This window comes from Cervus elaphus, chromosome 14, assembly GCF_910594005.1.
Source record: "Cervus elaphus chromosome 14, mCerEla1.1, whole genome shotgun sequence".
NCBI classification, from domain to species: Eukaryota; Metazoa; Chordata; class Mammalia; order Artiodactyla; family Cervidae; genus Cervus; species Cervus elaphus.
In genome coordinates this window covers 76,696,228-76,723,806 of record NC_057828.1, presented here as the reverse complement: position 1 = coordinate 76,723,806, position 27,579 = coordinate 76,696,228, and the positions used below count along the sequence as shown (strand labels likewise).

Below are 27,579 nucleotides of genomic sequence, written 5' to 3'. Positions count from 1 at the left end.
GGTTCTTACTACTAGTGCCATCTGGGAAACTATTTCTTTGTGTGGTTTATGCCTACTGGTATTCATTTTATTGAAATTAGAATGAAAGTTTTTAAAATAGTTTTTTATTAAATCACTTTTAAGACTTGTATAAAGTCAATACATGTTAATACATACACCATATTTTTATGAGAAAAATTAAAATTTTCCAGAATAGTGGCATTTGTTTTACATTTTTTGCAAATATCTGGCTTAACGGAAGACATCTGGATTCAGTCTGTTTCAAATTCACACAATTTGTAGATTCTGGGAAATTTCACTATACAGCTACAAGGATGACAGTGAAATAAGACAGTATTTTGGTATTATTGTGAACCTCTGATGTAGTGAATGGATATGTTTATAAATTATAAAGCATTTCTTAGCTAGTCGTGGGTTTTACTATTATTTTAAAATTAATTTATTTTTTTATTGAAGGATAATTGCTTTACAGAATTTTGTTGTTTTCTGTAAAACCTCAACATGAATCAACCATAGGTGTGCATACATCCCCTCCCTTTTGGAACTCCCTCCCGTCTCCCTCCCCGACCCACCCCTCTAGGTTGATACAGAGCCGCTGTTTGAGTTTCCTGGGCCATACAGCAAATTCCCATTGGCTATCTATTTTACATATGGTAATGTAAGTTTCCATGTAATCACAAGCATATTTTCTTGCTAAATTTCCATCTCTTATGATGTCTAGAACAAAACTTTGCATGTCCTTATAAATAATATAGGAATTTCATATAGATACTTTAATAGGTATTTAAGGAAGTGAGTTTGGTTCTTAAAAGTTAATTTCTATGTGAGTTAATTTGGGAGAATACATTTTTCTCATGGAAACTTTCCTCTCAATGGATAATGGATTCACAGTTAACTTCTAGAAATCATAAGTTAAAGAGCTTACTGAAGGTAGTGCCCAGGACTTTACTAACACTGTCTTACTCTTTCACCTTTCTTTTGCCTTCGTTTTCTCTTTTTTTCCCCTTTTAAGAGATTTATTGTGGACAACCTCCAAAAATAAAACATGGAAAACACACCAATAGCTACAGAAATATATTTGAATATAATGAATTGATAACTTATAGTTGTGATCTTTCAAATGGACCAGATGAATATTCACTTGTTGGACAGAGCAAGCTTGTTTGTATTGAACCTAACAAATGGAGTAGTGACCCTCCTCTGTGTAAAGGTAATCATATTTCCATTTATCTCCTTTATTTGTAAATACTGTGGAATACTTTGTAAATAGTTTTGTTGTTGTTCAGTCACTTAGCCATGTCCGACTCTTTGCAATCCCATGGACTGCAGGACGCCAGGCTTCTCTGTCCTTCACCATTTCCTGGAGCTTGCTCAAACTCATGTCCATTGAGTTTTACCAATAAATAAATAATTTTGCCAGTAAGTAAAACAATCATGCAAGTTTCCTCCTCTGTTTACATTGACTTCTAATTTAATTTAGGCCAAATTGAATAGAAAATAGTTCTAGTTGTGGGGTTTCCCACTTCTCACCCCAGATGTTATTGACATTCCAGTTTACACATTGTGAACTAATATGTGTGTGCATATAAAAATCAAGACTTTTTGCTTCAAAAACTAAAAAACTCAACACATGCTGCCTTAAATATAAAGTTTTTCCTTATATTGCAAGATGTCTGAATGTTCTGGCTACAAATAATGGTAGTGCAGATTGTTAAAGGCTAGCTCTCTCATTGAAAATAATGACAAACTCTGGACAAAATACATTTTTAAAACAATGTTTAAGGCACTCGAGTGACATGAAGCAAGGAGATGCTAGAGGGGCTTTGACTCTTGGAAGGAAACAGTCACTGAGTACAGGATAATATTTACTCTTTTCAACTCGACATGGAACATTTTCTAAGGGAGGTCATTTCCTAGCACATTCTAAAGAATTAAAATCATTCTGAATACATTATCTGATCAAAATGGAATAAACATAGAAATTAAAACAGCTAATCTAGAAAATTCTCAAATATTTGAAAATTATGAAAGATACTCATAAATAACCCATAGTTAAAGTAACAAGGAAAGTTAGAACATTCTGAATTGAATAAAAATGAAAAATATGATATATCAAAATAGCAAAATTTGTGTGATACAGCAAAAGCACTGCTTAGAGGGAAATTTATAGCATGAATCTGCATTACAAAAAAAAAGTCTCAAGTCAATAACTGAAGCTTCCACCTTACAAAACTAAAAAAGAGCAAACAAACTCAAAATAAGGAGACATAAGATAATCATAAATAGAGAAAGATCAATAAAATTGTAAAGAGAAAATAATACAGAAAACCAGTGAAACCCCATGGTTCTTGGAGAAGATTGATAAAATAAACAAAGCTATAACTAGGCTGACAAGAAATAAAAAAGATATTTAATAAATTGAGAAAGAAAAATATCATATGATATCATTTATATAGAGAATCTAAATAATACAACAAACTAGTATATATAACAAAAAGAAACAGACTCACAGATACAGAGAACAAGCTACTGGTTAATTAGCAGGGAGAGGAAAGAGAGGCAATATAGAGGTAGGGAGCATGACTATAAGATAGGCTACAAGAATGTATTGTATAACATGAAGAACATAGTCACTGTTTTGTAATAACTGTAAATGGAATGTACCCTTTAAAAGCTGTTTAAAAATGAAAAATAAATTTTTACAAAGAATAAAAAAGAGGACATTGCTAATATACAGACAGATATTTAAAGTGATGATTAAAGAATATTATATTGATAGTTGTAATATCACAAATTTATGCTTATAAATTTGACAACAAATGAAATTAACAAATTCCTTTGAAGAAAAATATACCAAAATATCTCCACACAAAGATATAGGTAGCCTGAATAGTCTTATATCTATTAAGGAAGTATAATTTGTACTTAAAAACCTTCCCACAATGAGAACAGAGACCTCCTTGATCTGAGAGATGGCCTTCTTGGGGAATTCTACCTTACACTGCAGGAATAAATAATAGCACCTCTACACAAACTCTTCAAGAAATATGAGAAACAAGTGCTTCTCAACTCGTTTCATGGGGACTTTACCCTGATACCAAAGGCAGACCAAAAATTTGAAAGAAAATTATAAACAAGATCCTTACTGAATATGGGACTTCTCAACAAAGGGAAATCTGGCATGCCACGGTCCTTGGGGTCACAAAGAGTCGGACACAACTGAACGACTGAACAATGTTGGGAAGAGAGAAATAAAATAGTCCGTATTCACTTACAACGTGATTGTCTCAAAGACTGATGTTTTAGCAAGGTCACAAAATATAGGATCAACATACAAAAAATGTAGAAAGCCAATAAGCTATAATGATAGTTTCTTCTAAATGGAAAAATGTTTTTCTAAATCTGTTTCCCTGGAATTCAAATGCACAAATGAAGTCTTTTCTTTTTTTTCCCAATTAGCATCTTGCTTTTTATTGCTGGCCTCTTTCTTCCCACTTTGCACTAGTTTTTCTGGTCCTGTGTGAAAGCAGCTTTTTATTAATTCTGGAATTTTTCCACTTTACAGTTGTCAAATGTGAACGACCATTTCTTGAACATGGAATAATGGTGTCAGGAAGTAGAGAAAAATTTTCGTACCAATCAGTGGTGGTGTTTGAATGCCTCCAGGGTTTTTACCTTAATGGCAGCAACCTAGTGTTCTGTGGTGGTAATGATACTTGGGAACCTGAGATGCCAACATGTATTAAAGGTACAAGTGTTGTCTTTTTGCTTTTTCTAATTTTGTCTTTTAGTTTTTAAGACTAATTTAAAAAATTGATAATAATTGATAAGAATAATTGAAAAAAATCTTAGTATTTAACTCTGTCTTGTACCCTTTTCCATTGCAGATGTATGTCAGAATTTACATAGAATTCTATTGTGATTTGGTATGTTTTTATGGAGTCTTAGCATGTTATGTTAGCAAATAATGCAGGAGTATCTATTTCTCTTGCTCAGTATTTTTATGTATAAAAATAAATGGGGAACCATCTTTCAAAGTAAACTGGAGCATTAGAATTTTTACCTATTTAAGTCAAGAAAAGAATGAGAGGCATAATTCATATAAATGAAATGAAAGCTGTAATCTCAACTGATTGGCCCTAGATTATTTCTTTTTCAATGGTGGTTTCTCTCAATACAAAGCTCACAATTTTGAGCCATTCAGATTTAGTATCTTCTTGCTTATATTTTACAAAAAACTCTTTAAATTCATACGATTTACACTCATTCATCATTTTCAGTAATAAAAATAAGAAGAACATATTTACAGCCATTTAGTTATACTTAGTTATTCTAAAAGTATTTGTTGTGGTCTGCAGATATCAACAAGTGTGTAAGCTTGGGCAAGTTATGTAAACTTTACATAAGTTTACTTCCATGTAAAGGTTTAGTGCTTTCCTCAACGGGGTGAAAGCAAAGTTAAAATAGGTCCATTTAAAGCCCTGTAGCACAGTGCCTGGCATTTAGAAAGCTCTTAAAAGGTAGCTTGTATGACTTCCAGCATCACATTTAGAGAATATTTTCCTGATCCAAGATTATGTTTCATTTTCGAGACTGCAGCCGTCTTGATTCTTTTCATAAAACTGGGTAATTTCTGCTGTCACCAGAATAATACCAGTATTTCTACCACCCCCATCATTCCCATCTCATACAATTATTATTTTTCTGTTTCCTGGACATTTTTATTTGGCAACAGAAAGTAAACTTCTTAACAACTGAAAAACAGGAAAAGTCCTTACTTACTGAAATTATGTGGAGGATTTCTGGCAGGGACTATATGTCAGCTGCTCTTCCTAAGACTTAAGAGACTATTTGATACAGTGGAAGAAATCGTCTTTCTAATTTCAGGGCTGCTTTCTCTGGCTGCTTCTATTTAGTTGCATCAGAAGCGAGAGACAAGAGGAACACTCAGAAGAGGGTTAGCCTGGGCGGAATGCTCTGAGGGTCCTAGCGGGGCTCTGCTCAGTCAAATAACATCATTTCTGTGGGTTCTAGTTTCCTGTTGTCTGTTGACACAAACAAATGTCACTTACTGGCTTCTAATTTGTTTCCTATTGTCCAAATATTTTAAAGTACTGAGGGGCATTATTCATGTTAACATGGAAAGTAGAACTCCTTTTTGTAATTCTTGTGAACCTGGTACCCAGTAGCCTCTTTGAGTACTTTGGTGAGTACTTTGAGTACTTTGCTATGAAGTTTTGTGTGGAGAAATATGTTTTTCTGATGGATGAGATATATATATATATATGTATATGTATATCTCATATATTTATATATAAATATATTTATTTATGTATATGGTATATAAATTATAAAATTTTATATATAAAATATATAAATATATATTTTATGTAAATATTTTATTGAAATCTATACTCATTGTCCCATCCATGTTTACTCATATGGTTAGTGAGACTATGTGCTGTGGTGTATACAGTGTTTGTTGAGATATCTTTTTAAAAGTTGACCATAAACATTTCATAAGGAGAAAAAGCAATTCAAGATGGCAAAGTGATTGTCTGAGGAGGCTTTACAAATAGCCAAGAAAAGAAGAGAAGCTAAAGGCAAGGGAGAAAAGGAAAGATCTATCCAACTGAATGCAGAGTTCCAGAGAATAGCAAGGAGAGATAAGAAGGCCTTCTTAAGTGAACAATGCAAAGAGGGAAACAATAGAATGGGAAAGACTAGCGATCTCTTCAAGAATATTGGAGATATCAACGGAACATATTATGCAAGGATGCACACAATAAAGGACACAAATGACGAGGACCTAACAAGCAGAAGAGATAAAGAAGAGGTAGCAAGATTATAGAGAAGAACTGTACAAACGAAGGTCTTAATGACCTGAATCACCACAATTCTGCTGTGACTCTCCTAGAGCCAGACGTCCTGAGGTGTGAAGTCAAGTGGGCGTCAAGAAGCATTATATGAACAAACCTAATGGAGGTGATGGAATTCCAACTGAGCTATTTAAAGTACTAAAAGATGACTGTTAAAGTGCTACCCTCAATATGTCAGCAAATTTGGAAAACTCATCAGTGGCCACTGGCAAAGGTCAGTTTTCATTTCAATCCTAAAGAAAGACGATGCCACAAATGTTCAAACCATCGTACAAGTGTGCTCATTTCACATGCTAGCAAGGTAATGCTCAAAATCCTCCAAGCTAAGCTTCAGCATATGTGAAATGAACACTTCCAGATGTACAAGCTGGGTTTAGAAAAGGCAGACAAACCAGAGACCAAATTGCCAGCATCCATTGGATCATACATAGCAAGGGAATTCTAGAAAAGCATCTACTGGTTCACTGACTGTGCTAAAGACTTTGATGTGTGAATCACAACGAACTGTGGAAAATGCTTAAAGAGATAGGAACACCAGACTACCTTACCTGCCTCCTGAGAAACCTGTATGCAGGGCAAGAAGCAACAGTTAGAACTGGACATGGAACAACAGAGTGGTTCAAAATTGGGAAAGGAGTACAACAAGGCTATGTATTGTTGCCCTGCTTATTTAACTTCTATGCAGATCACATCATGCAAAATGCTAGGCTGGATGAATCACAAGCTGGGATCGAGATTGCTGAGAAAAGTATCAACAACTTAAGATATGCAGATGATACCACTCTAATGGCAGAAAGTGAAGAGGAACTAAAGAGCCTCTTGATGAAATTGAAAGAGGAGAGTAAAAAAGCTGGCTTAAAACTCAGCATTCAAAAAACTAAGATCTTGGCATCTGGTCTCACCACTTCATGGCAAATAGAAGGGGTAAAAGTAGAAGCAGTGACAGATTTTATTTTCTTCAGTTCCAAAATCACTGTGGACAGTGACTGCAGCCATGAAATTAAGATGCTTGCTCCTTGAAAGAAAAGCTATGACAAGCCTAGACAGTGTATTAAAAATCAGAGACATCCCTTTGGCCACAAAGATCCATATAGTCAAAGTTATGGTTTTTCCAATAGCCCTGTACAGATGTAAGAGTTGGATCATAAAGAAAGTTGAATGCTGAAGAATTGATGCTTTTGAATTGTGCTGGGAGGACTCTTGGAGTCCAGGACAGCAAGGAGATCAAACTAGTCCATCCTAAAGGAGATCAGTCCTGAGTGTTCATTGGAAGGAATGATGCTGTTGATGCTGAAGCTGATACTCCAATACTTTGGCCACCTGATGCGAAGAGCTGACTCATTGGGAAAGACCCTGATGCTGGGAAAGATTGAAGGCAGGAGGAGAAGGGGACGACAGAGGATGAGATGGTTGGATGGCATCACCGACTCAATGAACATGAATCTGAGCAAACTCCAGGAGACAGTGAAGGACAGGGGGACCTGGCATGCTGCTGTCTACAGACTGGCAAAGAGTCAAATGTGATCAAAGTAACTGAACAGTAATCAAGGATTTTTAAAACACTGATACAGTTTACTGTGTGAAGAAGAGGTGAATAATTTGTGAGAAAAAGCGTGTGAAAAGACTACAGGGATCTTTCCTCTTTTAATAAAAAATAAACTCTCCTTATAGGATTGTCAGTCATTTTTTATCCTCAGTTAGAGAAAGACTCCAACAAAAGGATCACTAGCATTATATAATGGTTTTAGTCAGTTCAGTCACTCAGTTGTGTCTGGCTCTTTGTGACCCTATAAACTACAGCACGCCAGCCCTCCCTGTCCATCACCAACTCCCAGAGTCCACCCAAACCCATGTCCATTGAGTTGGCAATGCCATCCAACCATCTCATCCTCTGTCACCCCCTTCTCCACCTGCCCTCAATCTTTCCCAGCATCAGGGTCTTTTCCAATGAGTCAGCTCTTTGCATCAGGTGGCCAAAGTATTGGAGTTTCAGCTTCAGCATCAGTCCTTCCAACAAACATCCAGGACTGATCTCCTTTAGGATGGACTGGTTGGATCTCCTTGCAGTCCAAAGGACTCTCAAGAGTCTTCTCCAACACCACACTTCAAAAGCATCAATTCTTCTGTGCTCAGCTTTCTTTAGAGTCCAACTCTCACATCCATACATGACTACTAGAAAAACCATAGCCTTGACTAGACGGACCTTTGTGGACAAAGTAATGTCTCTGCTTTTTAATATGCTGTCTAGGTTGGTCATAAATTTCCTCCCAAGGAGTAAACGTCTTTTAATTTCATGGCTGCAATCACCATCTGCAGTGATTTTGGGGCCCCAAAAATATAAAGTCAGCCACTGTTTCCCCATCTATTTGCCATGAAGTAATGGGACCAGATGCCCATGATCTTAGTTTTCTGAATGTTGAGCTTTTTTTTCTTTTTCTTTTTTTTTTGTATTAATAGCTTATTCCTTTTTTATTGCCAAATAGTATTTCATAGTTCAGATGTGCCATTTTAAAAAATTAATTTATTTATTTTTTAATTTATTTTTTATTTTTTCATTTATTTTTACTAGTTGGAGTGAATGTTGAGCTTTAAGCCAACTTTTTCACTCTCCTCTTTCACTTTCATCAGGAGGCTCTTTAGTTCTTCTTCACTTCTGCTATAAGGGTGATGTCATCTGCATATCTGAGGTTATTGATATTTCTCCTGGCAGTCCTGATTCCAGCTTGTGCTTACTCCAGCCAAGCATTTCTCATGATGTACTCTGCATATAAGTTAAATAAGCAGGGTGACAATATACAGCCTTGACGGACTCCTTTTCCTATTTGGAACCAGTCTATTGTTCCATGTCCAGTTCTAACTGTTGCTTCCTGACCTGCATACAGGTTTTTCAAGAGGCAGGTCAGGTGGTCTGGTATTCCCATCTCCTTCAGAATTTTCCATAGTTTATTGTGATCCACACAGTCAAAGGCTTTGGCATAGTCAATAAAGCAGAATTAGATGTTTTTTGGAACTCTCTTGCTTTTTTGATGATACAGTGAAGGTTGGCAATTTGATCTGGTTCCTCTGCCTTTTCTAAAACCAGCTTGAACATCTGGAAGTTCACAGTTCACATATTGTTGAAGCCTGGCTTGGAGAATTTTGAGCATTATCTTACTAGCATGTGAGATGAGTGCAATTGTGTGGTAGTTTGAGCATTCTTTGGCATTGCCTTTCTTTGGGATTGGAATGAAACCTGATCTTTTCCAGTCCTGTGGCCACTGCTGAGTTTTCCAAATTTGCTGCCATATTGAGTGTGGCACTTTCACAGCATCATCTTTTAGGATTTGAAATAGCTCAACTAGAATTCCATCACCTCCACTAGCTTTGTTCGTAGTGATGCTTCCTAAGGCCCACTTGACTTCACATTCCAGGATGTCTGGCTCTAGGTGAGTGTGAGTGATCACACCATCGTGATTATCTGGGTCATGAAGATCTTTTTCATACAGTTCTGTGTATTCTTGCCACCTCTTCTGAATATCTTCTCCTTCTGTTAGGTCCACACCATTTCTGTCCTTTATTGAGCCCATCCTTGCATGAAATGTTCCCTTGGTATCTCTAATTTTCTTGAAGACATCTCTAGTCTTTCCCATTCTATTGTTTTCCTCTATTTCTTTGCATTGATAGCTGAGGAAGGCTATCTTATCTCTCCTGGCTATTCTTTGTAACTCTGCATTCAAATGGGTATATCTTTCCTTTTCCCCTTTGCTTTTTGCTTCTCTTCTTTTCACAGCTATTTGTAAGGCCTCCTCAGGCAGCCATTTTGCTCTTTTGCATTTCTTTTTCTTGGGGATGGTGTTGATTCCTGTCTCCTGTACAATGTCCCGAACCTCCGTCCATAGTTCATCAGGCACTCTGTCTATCAGATTTAGTCCCTTAAATCTTATTTCTCACTTCCACTGTTTAATCATAAGGGATTTGATTTAGGTACCTGAATGGTCTAGTGGTTTTCCCCACTTTCTTCAATTTCAGTCTGAATTTGGCAATAAGGAGTTCATGATCTGAGCCACAGTCAGCTCCCAGTCTTGTTTTTGCTGACTATATAGAGCTTCTCCATCTTTGGCTTCAAAGAATATAATCAGTCTGATTTCAGTGTTGAGCGTCTGGTGATGTCTATGTGTAGAGTCTGCTCTTGTGTTGTTGGAAGAGGGTGTTTGCTATGACCAGTGCGTCCTCTTTGTAGAACTCTGCTAGCCTTTGCCCTTCTTCATTCTGCACTCCAAGGCTTAATTTGCCTATTACTCCAGGTGTTTCTTGACTTCCTACTTTTGCATTCCAGTCCCCTATAGTGAAAAGGACATCTTTTTGGGATGTTAGTTCTAGAAAGTCTTACAGGTTTTCACAGAACCATCCAACTTCAGCTTCTTTAGCACTATTGGTTGGGGCATAGACTTGGATTACCGTGATGTTGAATGGTTTGCCTTGGAAACAAATGGAGATCATTACTGCATTTCAGACTCTTGGCTACTCCATTTCTTCTAAGGGATTCCTGCCCACAGTAGTAGATATTATGGTCATCTGAGTTAATGGTGTCAAGTCAGATCTAAATGTGCAATTGTGAACAAATGTCAAAGAAATCCTTAGTGAAAAAGAAGTATGGAATATGGTACTACCTGGATTTTTTTAGATAACACATAAGTTTTATGGTTTATTATTAGTTAATTATCTACTAGGATGTTCATTATAAAATACTCAGTTGTAGTGAACATTCTATACATACATCCTTATGTACTTGTGCAAATATTTATTTAGGTTAAACCCAGAAAGAGAAGTGCAAAGTTCTGAGTCTATGTTTTTATTTAAGATATAATTTTTAAAGAATAAAAATGAAAATTAAATTCATAATTTTGTATTGATATGTCTGGTGAATGGAGTCAAATTTATTTTTCCAGGTTACAGGCCAACTCATCCAACAAAGACTCCACTTTCACAATATCCAGGTTCAGTAATTCTTTATCCTACTTCTAGTTAAGAACTTTATAAGGTGCAAAAGTTGCTGTATATGGGTGCAAAATCATATGTTTTATTTTACTTTGCATTACTTTAATTATCAGTGAGACTGAACTTTTTACTGTCTGCATTTATTCATGTTTTTTGTTCATTTTCCTATTAAGTTTCTAAAATATTTTTTATTGTTCATTTGAACTTATAAAATCCTTTAATATGAAGTTTTTTCCGAGGGTTGTTAGTTTATTTTTTATTTATTTATTTATTTATTTTGCTTTACTTTCACTAGTCACTAGTTTTATATATGAATATATGTTTTTAAATATTACCAATGTATACAGAGTAAAAGGTGAGTTCTTCTTATCTTTCTATAGCCTATTACTATTATCACTCTTAATAGTTTAGGGTGTCTTCCTCATATAAAAGTAAACATTTCCAGATTGATTGGCTTTTTAAAGTATCTTTGAAATTAATTTCTCATTTTGATATCAGTTTCTCATTTAAATACTTTCTTCTCTGCAATTGCCTTCTTGTTTTTTGCCTTAATTTCATTGAGGCTTTCAAATGGCTAAGTCAAAAAATTCTCTTGGTAAATGTGACATTGCACTTGAAACTATGCAGGTTATTTTCAAATATCTTTTGATAATGATTTCTAGCATAATTCCACAATAATAAGAGAATAGACTCTGTATGATTTCAATACTTTTAAACCATGAAATTTTTCACCTTGTTTTATGTCATTGGATATGTTCCAGTGTCTCCTGGTTTATAGTCTATGGGAACTTGAATAGAATTTGTGTCCTGCCTTTGTGTGAATATTTATAAATTTAATTACATTGAACTGGTTCATAGTGCTTTTCAGGTCTACTATATCCTTCTACTTTTCTGTCTAATCATCCTATTAACTTTTGAGATTTTGATATTGAAATTCCAGCTAAAAATCTTAATTTATCTACTTAAAAAGTTGTAATATATAGTAGAATTATATGTAACTTTGTTCTGTATTTGCCAAGTCTCCTGAAAATGTATTTTTATGCTTTCATAATTATAAGAAAATTTTAAAAATTAAAGCTAAAAACAAACAAAAATAGTTTAAGGTGTCTTTGTATCTATTTCTATATATCAAAAGTCTTACATGTGTAGCTACACATTTAATTTGGTGTCTGTTTCTTTTTTTCTTAAGCAAAAATGACACCATACTGTTCACATTTTTCTGAAACTTGCATTTTTCTACTTAATGTCTTGTATTGAGATTATAGTTTGAGTTATTCTTATCCTTTTAAATGATGACTTTCATATGCACCATTATATTTTATTTAACTATTCTCCTATCAGAGGCCATTTATGTGTGCAAAAGTTGTATATTAATAGGTAACTGGATGTATGGATCTTTTGTCTGATGGCTATGAGTGTTGTGTCTTTCTTATAAAATCTTCAGGATTTCCCCATGCCAAAATTATATAAACATATCAATCATGCACACTGATTGCATTCTTTGGTACATCTGAAATTTATTATGATATGGAATGAGATTGGATCCCTCTTCACTTCACCCAACCCCCATCCAATGGCAAAGTGACACCATTTGTTGAATAACTTGTCTTTTCTCCCAAGTGTTTTGAGATCAACTTTTATTTAATTTTTCATACCACTTCAGCCAATTTAGTAGCATTAAATGTATTCACATTGTTGAACAACCATCACTACTATCTCTAAAGCTTTTCACCACTTGAAAGTAAACTTTATGCCCATTATGAGCAGTAATGCTTCTTTCTCCACCATCATCCCACCTTCAGTAGCCTCTATTCTGCTTTCTGTATCTATGAGTTTAACTTACCTAGATACCTCATTTAATTAGAATTTTGCATGTGTCTTTTTGTGTCTGGGTTAATTCTCTTAGCATAATGTCTTCAAAGCTCATCTACCTTATATCCAAACTTTATTCCTTTTATGGCTGAAAATATTCCAGTGTTTGTATATACCACATTTTATTTGTAATTTCATCTGTCAATAGATACTGGGTTGTTTTTACCTTTTTACAATTCTAAATGATGCCTCTCAGAATATTGGCATCTAAGTATCTGTTTGGAGTCCCTGTTTTGAATTTTTGGGGGTGGGTATATACCATGGAGTGGAATTATTGGGTTATATGTTAATTCTTGTTTAATTTTCAGAGGAACTGAAAATACAGTCCTCCGTTTAAAAAAAAAGTTTTAAATTGGCTGCACCATTTTCATTCCCACCAGTGAAAAGTTTCTAATTTCTTGCCCTCTTTTCCAATACATGTTAATTTCTGGTTTTTATAATAACCGGAATTATCTAAGTTAGTTAACAGGTGTGAAGTAGTATCTCGTGGCTTTTATTTGCATTTCCCTAATGATTAGCAACATGAGCAGCTTTTCATGTGCTACTTGGCCATTTATATATCTTCTTTGGATAAATGTCTATTCGTGTCTCTTGCCTACTTGTAAAATGGCTTTTTGGTGGTGGTGGTGTTGAGTTTTAGAAGTGTATGGTATATTTTGGATATTAATCCCTTCTCAGGTTTATTATTTGCAGATGTTTCTGCTCATTCTGTGAGTTGCTTTTCACTCTATTAATAGTGCCCTTTGATACACAGAAGTTGTTAGTTTTGATAGAGTCTGATGTATCTGTTTTTCTCTTTGTTACATGTGCTTTTCATGTCACATCTAAGAAATCGTTTCCAGTTCAATATTATGAAATTGTCCTCTTTATTTTCTTCTAAGAGTTTTATAGTTCTATGTCCTTTGTTTTTTGATTCATTTTTAATCACTTTTTGTATATGGTATAACATAGATGTCAAATTTCATTCTTTGCATATGGATATCCAGTTTTCTGAAAATCGTTTGTCGAAAAAAGCTACCCTTTCCCCATTGAATGCTCTTAGCACCCTTGTGAACAATCACTTGACCATATAAGCAAGGGTTTATTTCTGGGCCCTATATTCTATACCATTGGTCTGTATGTCTGTCTGTATGCTAGTATTGTCCTGATTATTGTAGCTTTTTAGTAAGCTTTGAAATCTTCTTCATTTATTTAAATCTTCTTTACTTTCTTTCAGCATTTTTTAAATAGTTTTCAATGTACAAGTCTTTTATCTTCTTGGTTAAACTTATTTGAGTATTTTATTATTTTTTATGCCATTGTGAATTGAATTGTTTGTTTCCTTTCCTTTTTGGATTGTTCATTGTTAGTGATTGTTAGTGTATAGAAACACAACTGTGTTTTGTGTGTTGATTTTGTATCCTTCAGCTTTGCAGAATTAATGTACTAGTTCTAGCACTGTGTGCATTTGTGTGAATGTATGTGTGATCTTTAGAGAGCTTTCTATGTGAAAGATCATGTCATCTATAAACAGATCATTTTATTTTTTCCTTCCTATATGGATATTTTTAATTTCTTTTTTGCATAATAACTGTGACCCAAACTTCCAATATTATGTTGGCTTGAAGTGGCACATGCAGGAATTCTGTCTTGTTCTTGACCTGAAAATAAAGTTTTAGTTGTTCAACATTGAGTATGATGTTAGCTATGAGTATTGTATAAATGACCAGTATTATGTTGAGGAGTCTACTCCAGAGCAATTTCTAAATCACTTCTAAGCCCTCCTTTATCTAGAATCACATTGAATTCAAGGCTGATTTTAAGAGTATGCTGATGATAAATTTGCTTGCTGTACATAGAGTTAGTCACAGGGCTATCAACAGACCAGAAGAAGAATGCTAATGGCATTGAATATAATAATATAATATAAGGTAAAATAAAAGTTATAATATTTAATGATGCAACTTTGAATGAGAAACATTAATATAATTTATAAGGAAAATTAAATTATAATTATGAATTATAAAAGGCACAAAACCAACAGCAATGAATTTATAGATCTTTAAGATTTATTTAGTCTTCCTTTTAACTTACTTCCAATTTTTTTCCCCTAGGATATCCCAATCCCGTTGAAGAAATACCATCACTTGAAGACTTTGAGGATTTAGGTATTATTTTGATTATTAATAACCTGCATTATGAAACCTTAGATTTCTATATGGAAACATCATGGTTCAATCATTGGTAGGTAGGGAAGAAGCAATGTGTCACAAATAGTAATAATTGACATTTACAATTATTTTATTAATGCAGATACCATGACAAATGTTAAGTGGTGGTATATATAGACACATGTAGGTAATTTTCTCTAATCTGGTGAATTCCAATAGTCTTGATGTGCTTGTGTGCTAAATCACTAAGTCATGTCCAATTCATTGTGACCCCATGGACTGTAAGCCTACCAGAATGCTGGAGTGGGTTGCCATTTCCTCCTCCAGGGGATCTTCCCAGCCCAGGGACTGAACCCTATCTCTTGCATATCCTGCATTGGCAGACAGATTCTTTACCACTGAGCCACTTAGGAAGCCCGTAATAAGCTGTACTCAGTAACCTGGTCTGGAAGCTATAGCACAACACAATGAAAAGGGAGACTCCTGTTAAGAGTGTAACAAGATGGATCCTGTACCTGGAATCTATTTAAAAGGGTTCTATGATCAAAATGACTTGGATGCACTCAGCAGTCATGCTCAAACTAGATTGATAAACATTTTTGCTGTAGTTGTTAGATGATCTGATCAAAATTAAAGTATAGCTGCTATCTGGGATCCATATGTGTTCCATATCTTCAAAACTTTTAAAATTTTTTCTCAGATGCAGGAATCATTGCTCTGGCTATTCTTACTGCAAGTAAGTATCTCAAATTTTAATACCACTTAAATAATGATGTAATATGAAGATGAGATGTGCATTATTTTTTCAATGATTTTCAGTTACTATAGTTTTTCAGTACAACAGTCTACTAATACCTGACCTTTTCTATGATATACTGCCTTATGTTGGTGATTGTATGTTGTTTTATATTCTACATGTCCTCTTAGTAACAAACCCTAAATAATACATGTTTTTCCAACTGGTCATGGAAATGACTGTGACCTTTGGTCCTGTGAGTCTACTTCCCAAATATGCTTTGGATAATTTTCTAAATTAAGTAAGGGCTCTAACTTACTGTGGACTGTTAAAGTGATTCCAGGGGGCTGGATTTAGATACTGAAGAATCAAGATGGAATGTAAATGTACACGGGCCTAAATAAAATAATATTTTCTGATCTTAGAAAATGGTCAGAAATAAACATAACTAACATTGATTTCTTCTGCTTGGTTTGGAATCTTCGTAGTTAGTTTTCAGTATCCTATGTCATTTGTTTCCTGTTTTCTTGTAGTTGTTGCTGTTATAGTAGTTTGTACGTGCCTATACAGATGTCTTTTCAGTGGGAAGAAGGAAGAGAAGGACATGAAAGAGAAGGCGAAGGAAATAAAAGAGAAGGAAGAGAGGGAAATGAGAGAGAAGGAGGAGAGGAAGGAGAAGGAGGAGAAGGAGAAGGAGGAGAAGAAAGAGAAGGAGAGGAAGGAGAAAGAGAAGGAGAAGAAGGAGAAAGAGAAGAAGGAGAAGAAGGAAAAGGAGATGAAGGAGAAAGAGAAGGAGAAGAAGGAGAAGGAAAAGGAGAAGAAGGAGAAAGAGAAGAAGCAGAAAGAGGAGAAGGAGATGAAAGGGTAAATCAAAACACATTTCCTCTAACTTATTCTAGCCTTTTTACTTTTGACATATTTTTGTGCAGTATTGTTTGTCTTCTGTATTGCATGCTATATTTTTTTTAAATGTGCCTGCATGAGTACACTGTCTGAATTTCATTTCATTATTAGAAATGTTTTTAGCTGCTTTTAATATTACTGCACCAGGAGGGATTTGTGCAGAATTTTTTCAGCTACTATGACTGTAAGAAAAATTTCTGTGCAGTCTGAGGTTTAAGTTCTACAGCAAATCATGGATGGTTATGGGGTTTTCCCCACCCAAGGTATATCCTCCTCCCTAGATTGGTCTAGTGGCCCAGATGAACTTTTAAATGGTTCACTGTGAAGACTTTGGCATTTATAGTCACTAGAATTTTTATGATGAAGATCTCCATTAGTCTGTATAACGTAGATCAGTGTAAGAAGCTATGTAGCTAAAAACTGATTTCATTTTGAGTTATTTATATGTTATACTGAAGAATTAAAAGCAGCATTATTTGATTTCCCCTTTATGTTTTCTTAATTTGCTAAGTGGCAGTGAAACTGATGGGGTTAAAATTACTGAAAGGAGTAGGATTTACAAGGCATCTCATTAGCTTTCTCTTGATCTATAAAAATGAAAAAAGTCTGCTAGAGGTACTGAGAATTTAAAAGTGCACAAATTCATATTGTTTAAGGAAAATAGAGGTTTTAAACATAAAACTTAAATTTTAAGGAAATAATTCACAGTTTAATGAAATATTAGAAATAAGTCATGGCTAATAAACCTGATTAACATAGGCATAAAAAATCCTTAACAGAATTCAACAAACATTAAATGGATCACACACTGTGATCAAGTAGAATTTGTAGCAGTGATGCAAGGATGGTTCACATCTGTAAAATAATCAATGTGCTACACCACATTAACAAAATATAGAATAAAAGTTATACAATCTTATCAATCAGTTCAGTTCAGTCGATTAGTCATGTCCGACTCTTTGCGACCCCATGAACCACAGCAGCCAGGCTTCCTTGTCTATCACCAACTCCCGGAGTCCACCCAAACTCATGTCCATTGAGTCAGTGATGCCATCCAACCATCTCATCCTCTGTCGTCCCCTTCTCCTCCTGCCCTCAATCTTTCCCAGCATCGGGATCTTTTCCATGAGTCAGCTCTTCACATCAGGTGGCCAAAGTATTGGAGTTTCAGCTTCAGCATCAGTCCTTCCAGTGAACACCCAGGACTGATCTCCTTTAGGATGGACTGGTTGGATCTCCTTGCAGTCCAAGGGACTCTCAAGAGTCTTCTCCAACACCACACTTCAAAAGCATCAATTCTTCTGCACTCAGCTTTCTTTAGAGTCCAACTCTCACATCCATACATGACCACTGGAAAAACCATAGCCTTGACTAGATGGTCCTTTGTTGACAGAGTAATGTCTCTGCTTTTTGATATGCTGTCTAGGTTGGTCATAACTTTCCTTCCAAGGACCAAGTGTCTTTTCATTTCATGGCTGCAATCACCATCTGCAGTGATTTTGGAGCCCCCAAAACTAAAATCTGCCACTGTTTCCCCATCTATTTGCCATGAAATGATAGGACCAGATGCCATGATCTTAGTTCTCTGAATGTTGAGCTTTAAGCCAACTTTTTTACTCTCCTCTTTCACTTTCATCAAGAGGCTCTTCAGTTCTTCTTCACTTTCTGCCATAAGGGTGGTGTCATCTGCATATCTGAGGTTATCAATATTTCTCCTGGCAATCTTAATTCCAGCTTGTGCTTCTTCCAGCCAAGCATTTCTCATGATGTACTCTGCATATATGTTAAATAAGCAGGGTGACAATATACAGCCTTGATGTATTCCTTTCCCTATTTGGAACCAGTCTGTTGTTCCATGTCCAGTTCTAACTGTTGCTTCCTGACCTGCATACAGGTTTCTCAAGAGGCAGGTCAGGTGGTCTGATATTCCCATCTCTTTCAGAATTTTCCACAGTTTATTGTGAGCCACAGTCAAAGCTTTGGCATACTCAATAAGGCAGAAATAGATCGTTTTCTGGAACTCTCTTGCTTTTTTGATGATACAGTGAAGGTTGGCAATTTGATCTGGTTCCTCTGCCTTTTCTAAAACCAGCTTGAACATCTGGAAGTTCACAGTTCACGTATTGCTGAAGCCTGGCTTGGAGAATTTTTGAGCATTACTCTACTAGCATGTGAGATGAGTGCAATTGTGCGATAGTTTGAGCATCCTTTGGCATTGCCTTTCTTTAGGATTGGAATGAAACCTGACCTTTTCCAGTCCTGTGGCCACTGCTGAGTTTCCCAAATTTGCTGGCCTATTGAGTGTGGCACTTTCACAGCATCATCTTTTAGGATTTGAAATAGCTCAACTAGAATTCCATCACCTCCACTAGCTTTGTTCGTAGTGGTGCTTCCTAAGGCCCACTTGACTTCACATTCCAGGATGTCTGACTCTAGGTGAGTGATCACACCATCATGATTATCTGGGTCATGAAGATCTTTTTCCTACAGTTCTTCTGTGTATTCTTGCCACCTCTTCTGAATATCTTCTCCTTCTGTTAGGTCCATACCATTTCTGTCCTTTATTGAGCCCATCCTTGCATGAAATGTTCCCTTGGTATCTCTAATTTTCTTGAAGAGATCTCTAGTCTTTCCCATTCTATTGTTTTCCTCTATTTCTTTGCATTGATAGCTGAGGAAGGCTATCTTATCTCTCCTGGCTATTCTTTGTAACTCTGCATTCAAATGGGTATATCTTTCCTTTTCCCCTTTGCTTTTTGCTTCTCTTCTTTTCACAGCTATTTGTAAGGCCTCCTCAGACAGCCATTTTGCTTTTTTGCATTTCTTTTTCTTGGGGATGGTCTTGATGTACAATGTCATGAACCTCTGTCCATAGTTCATTAGGCACTCTGTCAGATTTAGTCCCTTAAATCTATTTCTCACTTCCACTGTTTAATCATAAAGGATTTGATTTAGGTCATACCTAAATGGTCTAGTGGTTTTCCACGCTTTCTTCAATTTCAGTCTGAATTTGGTAATAAGGAGTTCATGATCTGAGCCACAGTCAACTCCTAGTCTTGTTTTTGCTGACTGTATAGAGCTTCTCCATCTTTGGCTGCAAAGAATATAATCAATCGGATTTCAGTGTTGGCCATCTGGTGATGTCCATGTGTAGAGTCTTCTCTTGTGTTATAGGAAGAGGTGTTTGTTATGACCAGTGCGTTTTCTTGGCAGAACTCTGTTAGCCTTTGCCCTGCTTCATTCTGTACTCCAAGGTCAAACGTGCCTGTTACTCCAGGTGTTTCTTGACTTCCAACTTTTGCATTCCAATCCCCTATAATGAAAAGGACATCTTTTTGGGGTGTTAGTTCTAGAAGGGCTTGTAGTTCTTCATAGACCCATTGAACTTCAGCTTCTTCAGTGTTACTGGTAAGGGCATAGACTTGGATTACTGTGATATTGAATGGTTTGCCTTGGAAATGAACAGAGATCTTTCTGTCATTTTTGAGACAGCATCCAAGTACTGCGTTTTGGACTCTTTTGTTGACTATGGTGGCTACTCCATTTTTCTAAGGGATTCCTGCCCACAGTAGTAGATACAATGGTCATCTGAGTTAAATTCACCCATTCCAGTCCATTTTAGTTCACTGATTCCTAGAATGTCGATGTTCACTCTTGCCATCTCCTGTTTGATCACTTCCAATTTGCCTTGATTCATGGACCTAACATTCCAGGTTCCTATGCAATATTTCTCTTTATAGCATCAGACGTTGCTTCCATCACCAGATACATCCACAACTGGGTGTTGTTTTTGCTTTGGCTCTATCCCTTCATTCTTTCTGGCATTATTTCTCCACTGATCTCTAGTAGCATATTGGGCACCTACTGACCTGGGGAGTTCATCTTTCAGTGTCTTGTCTTTTTGCCTTTTCACACTGCTCATGAGGTTCTCAAGGCAAGAATACTGAAGTGGTTTGCCACTGCCTTCTCCAGTGGGCCACATTCTGTCAGACCTCTCCACCATGACCATCTTGGGTGGCCCCACACGGCATGGCTTAGTTTCATTGAGTTAGACAAGGCTGTGGTCCATGTGATCAGATTGGCTAGTTTTCTGTGATTGTGGTTTCAATCTGTCTACCCTCTGATGCCCTCTCTCAGCACCTACGGTCTTCCTTGGGTTTCTCTTACCTTGGACATGTGATATCTCTTCATGGCTGCTCCAGCAAAGGGCAGCGCTGCTCCCTACAACAGATGCATAAAAAGCATTTGACAAAATTTAGCATCCATTTATGATAAAAACTCTGAGTTAAGTGGGTACAAAAGGTACATACCTGAATATAATAAGGGCCATAATGACAGGTTCACAGCTAATATCATAATCAGTAGTTAAAAGCTTAAAACTTTTACTCTAATATCAGGAACAAGACAAACCATTTTATTCAGCATCAACATTGCCATTTTATTCAACATAGAATTGGAACACCAAGCCACAGAAATCAGAGAAGAAAAAAATGTCATCCAAATTCAAAAGGAAAAAGTGAAACCGTCACTATTTGCAGGAGACATGATATTATATATAGAAAACCTTAAAAGCCAGGGATCTTTTAGAGCTAATAAACAAATTCAGTAAAGTTACAAAATACAAAATTAACACACAAATATCTGTTGCATCTCTTACTTTAACAACAAACTATCATAAAGAGAAATTAATCAAACAGTCTCATTTACAATAACATCAAAAAAAAAAAAAGTACCTGTATTTAACCAAGGAGCTGGAAGACCTGTATACAGAAAATTATGTCATTAATTAAAGAAATTGAAGAAGACAAATAAATGGAAAGATATTTCATGTTCTTGGATCGGAAGAATTAACACTGTTAACATGTTCAGACTAACCAAAGCAATCTATAGATTTAGTGTAATCCCTATCAAAATTCCAATGGCATTTTTCACAGAAATAGAACAAACAATCCTAAAAATTTCATATAAGCCAAAGGACCACAAATGGTCAAAGCAATCTTAAGGAAAAAAAAAAAAAAAACAGCTGGAGACCATGCTCCATGGTTTCAAACTGTATTATAATGCTCTAGAAATCTAATTTTTTTTAGCTCATTATATTCAATTTAATTACCTCTGAAATACATAGAAACATTTTACATATTTCCTTTGGTTCACATTTCTAAGAAACAAAGTGATGGAAGAGATGTTTAAAAGCTACAGGTGCTGGAGGGCAAGGACCAAGTGAAGCCCTGACAAGTAGACAGAGTTTCCCCAGACTAATTCAGAAGCTCAGAGAGAACAGCATTCTCTGCACATGTGTATGCAGTGTTAGCCTAAAAGCAGTCACATAGATCAATGGGACAGAATAGAGAGCCCTGAAATAAATCCCCACTCATGTGGTCCATTATGGTGTCAGGAAAACTGAACAGCTATATGCAAAAGAATAAACCTGGACTATCATCTTACACCATCCAGGAAAATTAACTCAAAGTAGATTCAAGACTTGAACATAAGACCTAAACTCATAAAACTCCTAGAAGAAAATGTAAGCAGAAGCTCATTGATATCCATCTCAGCAATGATATTTTTTAAATTTGACACCAATAGCAAAGGCAATAAAATAAAAATAAACAAGGGGACTACATCAAACTAGGGCTTCCCTGGTGACTCAGACAGTGAAGTGTCTGCCTGCAATGCGGGAGACCCGGGTTTGATCCCTGGGTTGGGAAGGTCCCCTGGAGAAGGAAGTGGCAACCCACTCCAGTACAAAATCCCATGGATGGAGGAGCCTGGTAGGCTACAATCCACGTGGTTGCAAGAAGCTGGACACGACTGAGCGACTTCACTTCACATCAAACTAAAAAAGCTTCTGTACAGCAAAGGAAATCATCAACAAAATGAAAGGGCAACCTACTGAATGGAAGAAAATAATTGCAAATAATATATATTTCCAAAATACATGAAGAACTCACACCACTCAGTAGTAAAACATCAAACAATGTGATTTAAAATGGGAATAGGATCTGAATGGACATTTTCCAAAGAAGAGACATAGATCACCAAAAGTTACATGAAAAGATGCTCAACATTACTAATCATCAGGGAAATGCCAATCAAAACCCCAAATGTTATATCATCTCATAATCAAGGTTCCTCAAAATATAAAAAATACAACTACCATACAATGCAGCAGTTCCACTCTGGGTATTTATCCAAAGGAAATGAAAACACTAACTTGAAAAGATATCTGTACCCCAATATTCATTGCAGCATTATTCATTAGCCTAGATACAGAAACAATGTAAGCGTCTATTGATGGATGAATGGATAAAGAAAATGTGAGAGATAGGTAGATAGATAGATAATAGAATATTATTAAGCCATAACAAAGAATGAAATCTTGCCATTTGCAGCAATATGGATGGACATGGACCGTGATGGCATTTTTCTAAGTGAAATAAATCAGATAAAGACAGACAAATATTGTATGATCTCACTTATATGTGGAATTTTTCAAAAAAGAAAGAAAGAAAGAAAGAAAGAAAAAAAAAGCTCATACATGGAGAAAACAGGTAGGGCCAGAGGCAGGAGCTGGGGGTTTGGCAAATTAGGTGAAAGAAGTCAAAAGTTACAAACTTCCAGTTATAAGTCATGGGGATGTAATGTACTGCACGGTAACTCTAGTAATGCTGTATTGCATACTGAAAGTTCTAAAGAGAGTATAAAAGGTTCTTATCACAAGAAAAAAATAGTCTGTACATATGTATGGTGTTGGATATCTACAAGACACTGTAATGTTCATTTTGCAGTATTTTATATATATATATATATGTATATATATATTATAAGTACACCTAAAGCTAAGACAGTGCTATCTCTCAATTTTAAGAAAAAGCCCATATTTTACAACATAATATCTAAATTATCTTTGTAAAGAAAACAAAAAAACGCCACACTAAAATTGTAAAATATATTGGAAAGATATTATATCTGTAACCAGTGAAACATAATTAATCATATATGCAGTAGCATAATTTAAGAAAAAAATATTTTCAAAAAGTAGTGTGGGAAGGGTAATTAATAATTGCTTTTGCTAAAATATAAGGTATGGCTGACTCTTCATTACAAGGTGATTAGAGGTGCAGTCGAAAACCCACACATAGCTTTACCTCTATTCTCCCACATCCACTGCCAGTCCGTGGCTCTGCATTTACGATTCCACCCGCTGCAGATGCCGCCGTCCTATAGTCCGTTTCTATTGAAAACAGTCCCCCTGCAAGTGGACCTGCACAGTTCAAGCTCCTGTTTTTCAAAGGTCAACTGTACATGCAAATACTTTTGGATATATGTTATCCATTCATGACAGGAACATGGGCAACTAGAAATTCAGTGTTATGGAACAGCTTAATTTTACATCCACTTTAAGACTGGAAGCCCTCTCTGACCCTTTTAAGTTCTGTATCATTTTAATAGCTGAAGTGACTCTAATGTGGGGGAGGTATGCCCTTCTCTTTTAGAGTTTAGGACAGTGCTTCTCTTCCTTTAATATCTACGTCAGTCACAGAGCATCTTGTTAAAATGCAGGTTCATTAGGTCTGGTGTACAGCCTGATGTCTTGCATCTCTAATGAGCTCCCAAGTAATGATGCTACAGGACCTGGACTTTGCTTTGAGAAACTAGGGTGTAGATCATTACTGATGTGCCCATATTCTTGAAATCTGAAGAGGCATCATCAATATTATTGGCAATTTTTTCTCCTCCTTAAGATAATCAGAGTTTTAAAAGGCCCTTCATCTCTACATATGCTTTAAAAAAGGTTGTGGATAGTACTAAGCTTTAAAAAAAGTTAAGATTTCTATTATGTTCTTTACACTGTTGAATGTCCACAATCTTTCCCCATTCCCTAAATTAGTTGTTTTTGCCTTAGAGACTTCTTTATAAGACTGTATTCTATTTCTAGGAATAACTGTGGAAGTAGGATACTGAGCACAGGTAATCCCAAATTGCTGTTAACCGTTGATAGAAAATGAATTTGATGTAATTTTGTATTTAGGATGATTTGGGAACACAGTTGCCTGCTGCAGCTTCCATCACAAAGTACAAAAGCACTGTAGTAGTCACTTTTAAAGTCACTAAACATCATTTTAAATACCTGATGAAAAATGGTCCTAAGGTTAAAATATTCTGCTACAGTTTTCTGTTTCTTAACTCTCAAATTTTAGAGTAGGATCCCATTTGTTCTCATGGGCTCTATCTCCAACCTCCCTCCTTTTCCCTTACAGTCTCTTTTCTCAGCCAGTTCTTCTACTGTACATTCCAGACTTGGAATCCATGGCCTTTGTCCTCTCCTTTGCTATTGCTCCGTCCTGTTCTGAATGACTAAACTGTGTGGTTTCAAAAAAACAAGTGTTTTCACTAATTTGTAGTAATTTTCTCTTCATAAATGCATGGTTTTCTTTGCTCCAGTCATTCTTCAAATTCAAGAGCATGGAATATCTTTCCATTTCTTTTTAAAATCATCTTCAGTTTCCCTTGTCAATCTATTATAGTTCTCAGCATGTAAGTCTTTTACTTACTAGGTTAGGTTCATTTCTTTATGATATAATTTTAAAAGGGATTTTTTTACTCTTCCTTCCTAATATTTTATTGTTAATGTAAAGAAATGTAACCAATTTCTGTATGCTAGCCTTGTACCCTGCTACCTTGCTAAATTTGTTTATCAGTTCTAGTAGCTTTTGTGTGGTTTCTTTAGGGTTTTCTGTATATAGTAAGTACCCTACCCTGTTATCTGCATAGAATGACAATTTTATAGCTTCCAATTAGGATACATTTTTTCTCTTGTATGACTGCTATGACGAGGAATCCCAATACTCTATTGAATAGAAATGGTCAGGGTGGGCATTGTTCCAGATATTAGTGGGAAGGCTTTTGATTTTTCACCATTGAGTATTATGTTGGCTGTAGGTTTGTCATAAGTACCTTTTATTATGTTGAGATATGTTCCTTCTAGTTCCACTTCGGTAAGAGTTTTTGTAATGATGTTGTATTTTGTCAAATGCTTTTTGTGCATCTATTGAGATGATTATGTGTTTTTTTTTCCCTTCGCTTCTGTTGTTGATGTGGTATATCATACTAATTTAATATGTTGGACCATTCTTATGCTCCTGGGGTGAATCTAACTTGGTCATGGTATATGATCCTTTCTATGTATTGCTGAATTTGGTTGCTAATATTTTGTTGAGAAGTTTTGCATCTATATTCAAAGAGATACTGGCCTACAATTTTCATTTTTGGTAGTGCCTTTCTCTGGTTTTGGTATCAGGGTGATGGAATGACTTTGGGAGTGCTCCTTCCTCTTCAGTCTTTTGGAAGAATTTGAGAAGGACCTGTGTAAGCTGTTTGTATGTTTGGTAGAATTCCTCAGTGAAGCCACAGGGTCCTGGACTTTAGTTTGAAGATAGTTTTTAAGTTGCAAATTATATTTTACTTCTAGTGATAGGACTATTCAAATTATCTATTTCTTCTTGATTCAGCTTTCATGGGCTCTGTGTTTCTAGAAATTTGTTCTAGAAATTCATTTTTTCTGGGTTGTCCAATTTGTTGACATATGACTGTTCATAGTGTTCTCTCTTGGGCTTTCCTGCTGGCTCAGATGGTAAAGAATCTGCCTGCTGTGCAGGAGACCGGGGCTTGATAGTATTCTCTTATGAATCTTTTGTGGAGGTTCTTCTTTTGTGCTAGAATATTGTGTCTGCAAAGCTGTAACAAGAAGATACACCTCCCTGCACTGGTAATGCGAGGCACTACCCTAGATTATAATCACAAGTTTGGGAGCAGATTCTACAAAGGGTAATAAGAAGGGCAACTTCATAGTAAAAGTGCAGAGGTGCCTTTGATCACAGGGGCAGAGGGAAAGGCGAAACATACCGGCTAAAATGACCATGTGGGCCTACCCAGCACTATGTATCTGCCGGATTCTCTAAGGATGCCTTTGGGGCTGAAGTCAACCAGGAAAATAGTTTTCAGACAGGCCCTGAGCTTCAAGTGTCTGTAAATACTTGAAGTTAACAAATGCCAAAGGTAATATAACAAAGCTGTAATTAGTAATTCACTTTTGCATTTTAATCATCTTCAAATATCTACATTGTTATATCAAATGAATATTTAAGTTTATATTAATGCTATTTATCTTTCTCACATATATAACTCTATTTTAAAAAAGGACTCCATTAGAAAAATATAGTGATCAGGCCTAACTTGAATCTCTCTCCACAATAACCCTGAGGAAATAGCTATGGAACAGGTACTGTGCTATGACAGTGATGGTTCATAGTGATGCCTCTCCCACCAAGGGAAATATTAAAGTCTCCAGCATTAACATGGTTAACTCTTACATGAGTCAGGACCCCAAGGGTTTGCTGGGGCAGGCACACTGCAAATAACCAACGGGTCCACATTTGGTTCCCTTTGCAGCTCCCTGGTGGCTCAGTTGCTAAAGAATCTGCCTGCACAGAAGATAGGATAAGTGAAGTGGAAGATAGAATGGCAGAAATAAATGAAGCAGAGAGGAAAAAAGAAAAAAGAATAAAAATAAATGAGGACAACCTCAGAGACCTCTGGGACAATGTTAAATGCCCCAACATTCGAACCATAGGAGTCCCAGAAGAAGAAGACAAAAAGAAAGGCCATGAGAAAATACTCGAGGAGATAATAGCTGAAAACTTCCCTAAAATAGGGAAGGAAATAGCCACCCAAGTCCAAGAAACCCTTAGAGTCCCAAACAGGATATACCCAAGGTGAAACACCCCAAGACACATATTAATAAAATTAACAAAGATCAAACACAAAGAGAAAATATTAAAAGCAGCAAGGGAAAAGCAACAAATAACACACAAGGGGATTCCCATAAGGATAACAGCTGACCTTTCAATAGAAACTCTTGATGCCAGAAGGGAATAGCAGGACATACTTAAAGTGATGAAAGAGGAAAACCTACAACCCAGATTACTATACTAGCAAGGATCTCATTCAACTATGAAGGAGAAATCAAAAGCTTTACAGACATGCAAAAGCTGGGAGAATT

The 27,579-nt window shown here is 35.9% G+C and overlaps 1 protein-coding gene across 1 annotated transcript in view; it reads left to right on the top strand.

The window, feature by feature from the left end:
- The window catches only part of LOC122707480 (membrane cofactor protein-like), a 69,130-nt gene that overhangs the window by 27,058 nt on the left and 14,493 nt on the right, over positions 1–27,579 (top strand). The window contains exons 5-11 of the mRNA XM_043922938.1: positions 1,013–1,210; positions 3,566–3,748; positions 10,808–10,855; positions 14,822–14,875; positions 15,579–15,614; positions 16,148–16,446; positions 25,507–25,516. Of these exons, the coding sequence (XP_043778873.1) occupies positions 1,013–1,210; positions 3,566–3,748; positions 10,808–10,855; positions 14,822–14,875; positions 15,579–15,614; positions 16,148–16,446; positions 25,507–25,516 (828 nt within the window). The remainder of the gene's footprint in view (positions 1–1,012; positions 1,211–3,565; positions 3,749–10,807; positions 10,856–14,821; positions 14,876–15,578; positions 15,615–16,147; positions 16,447–25,506; positions 25,517–27,579) is intronic.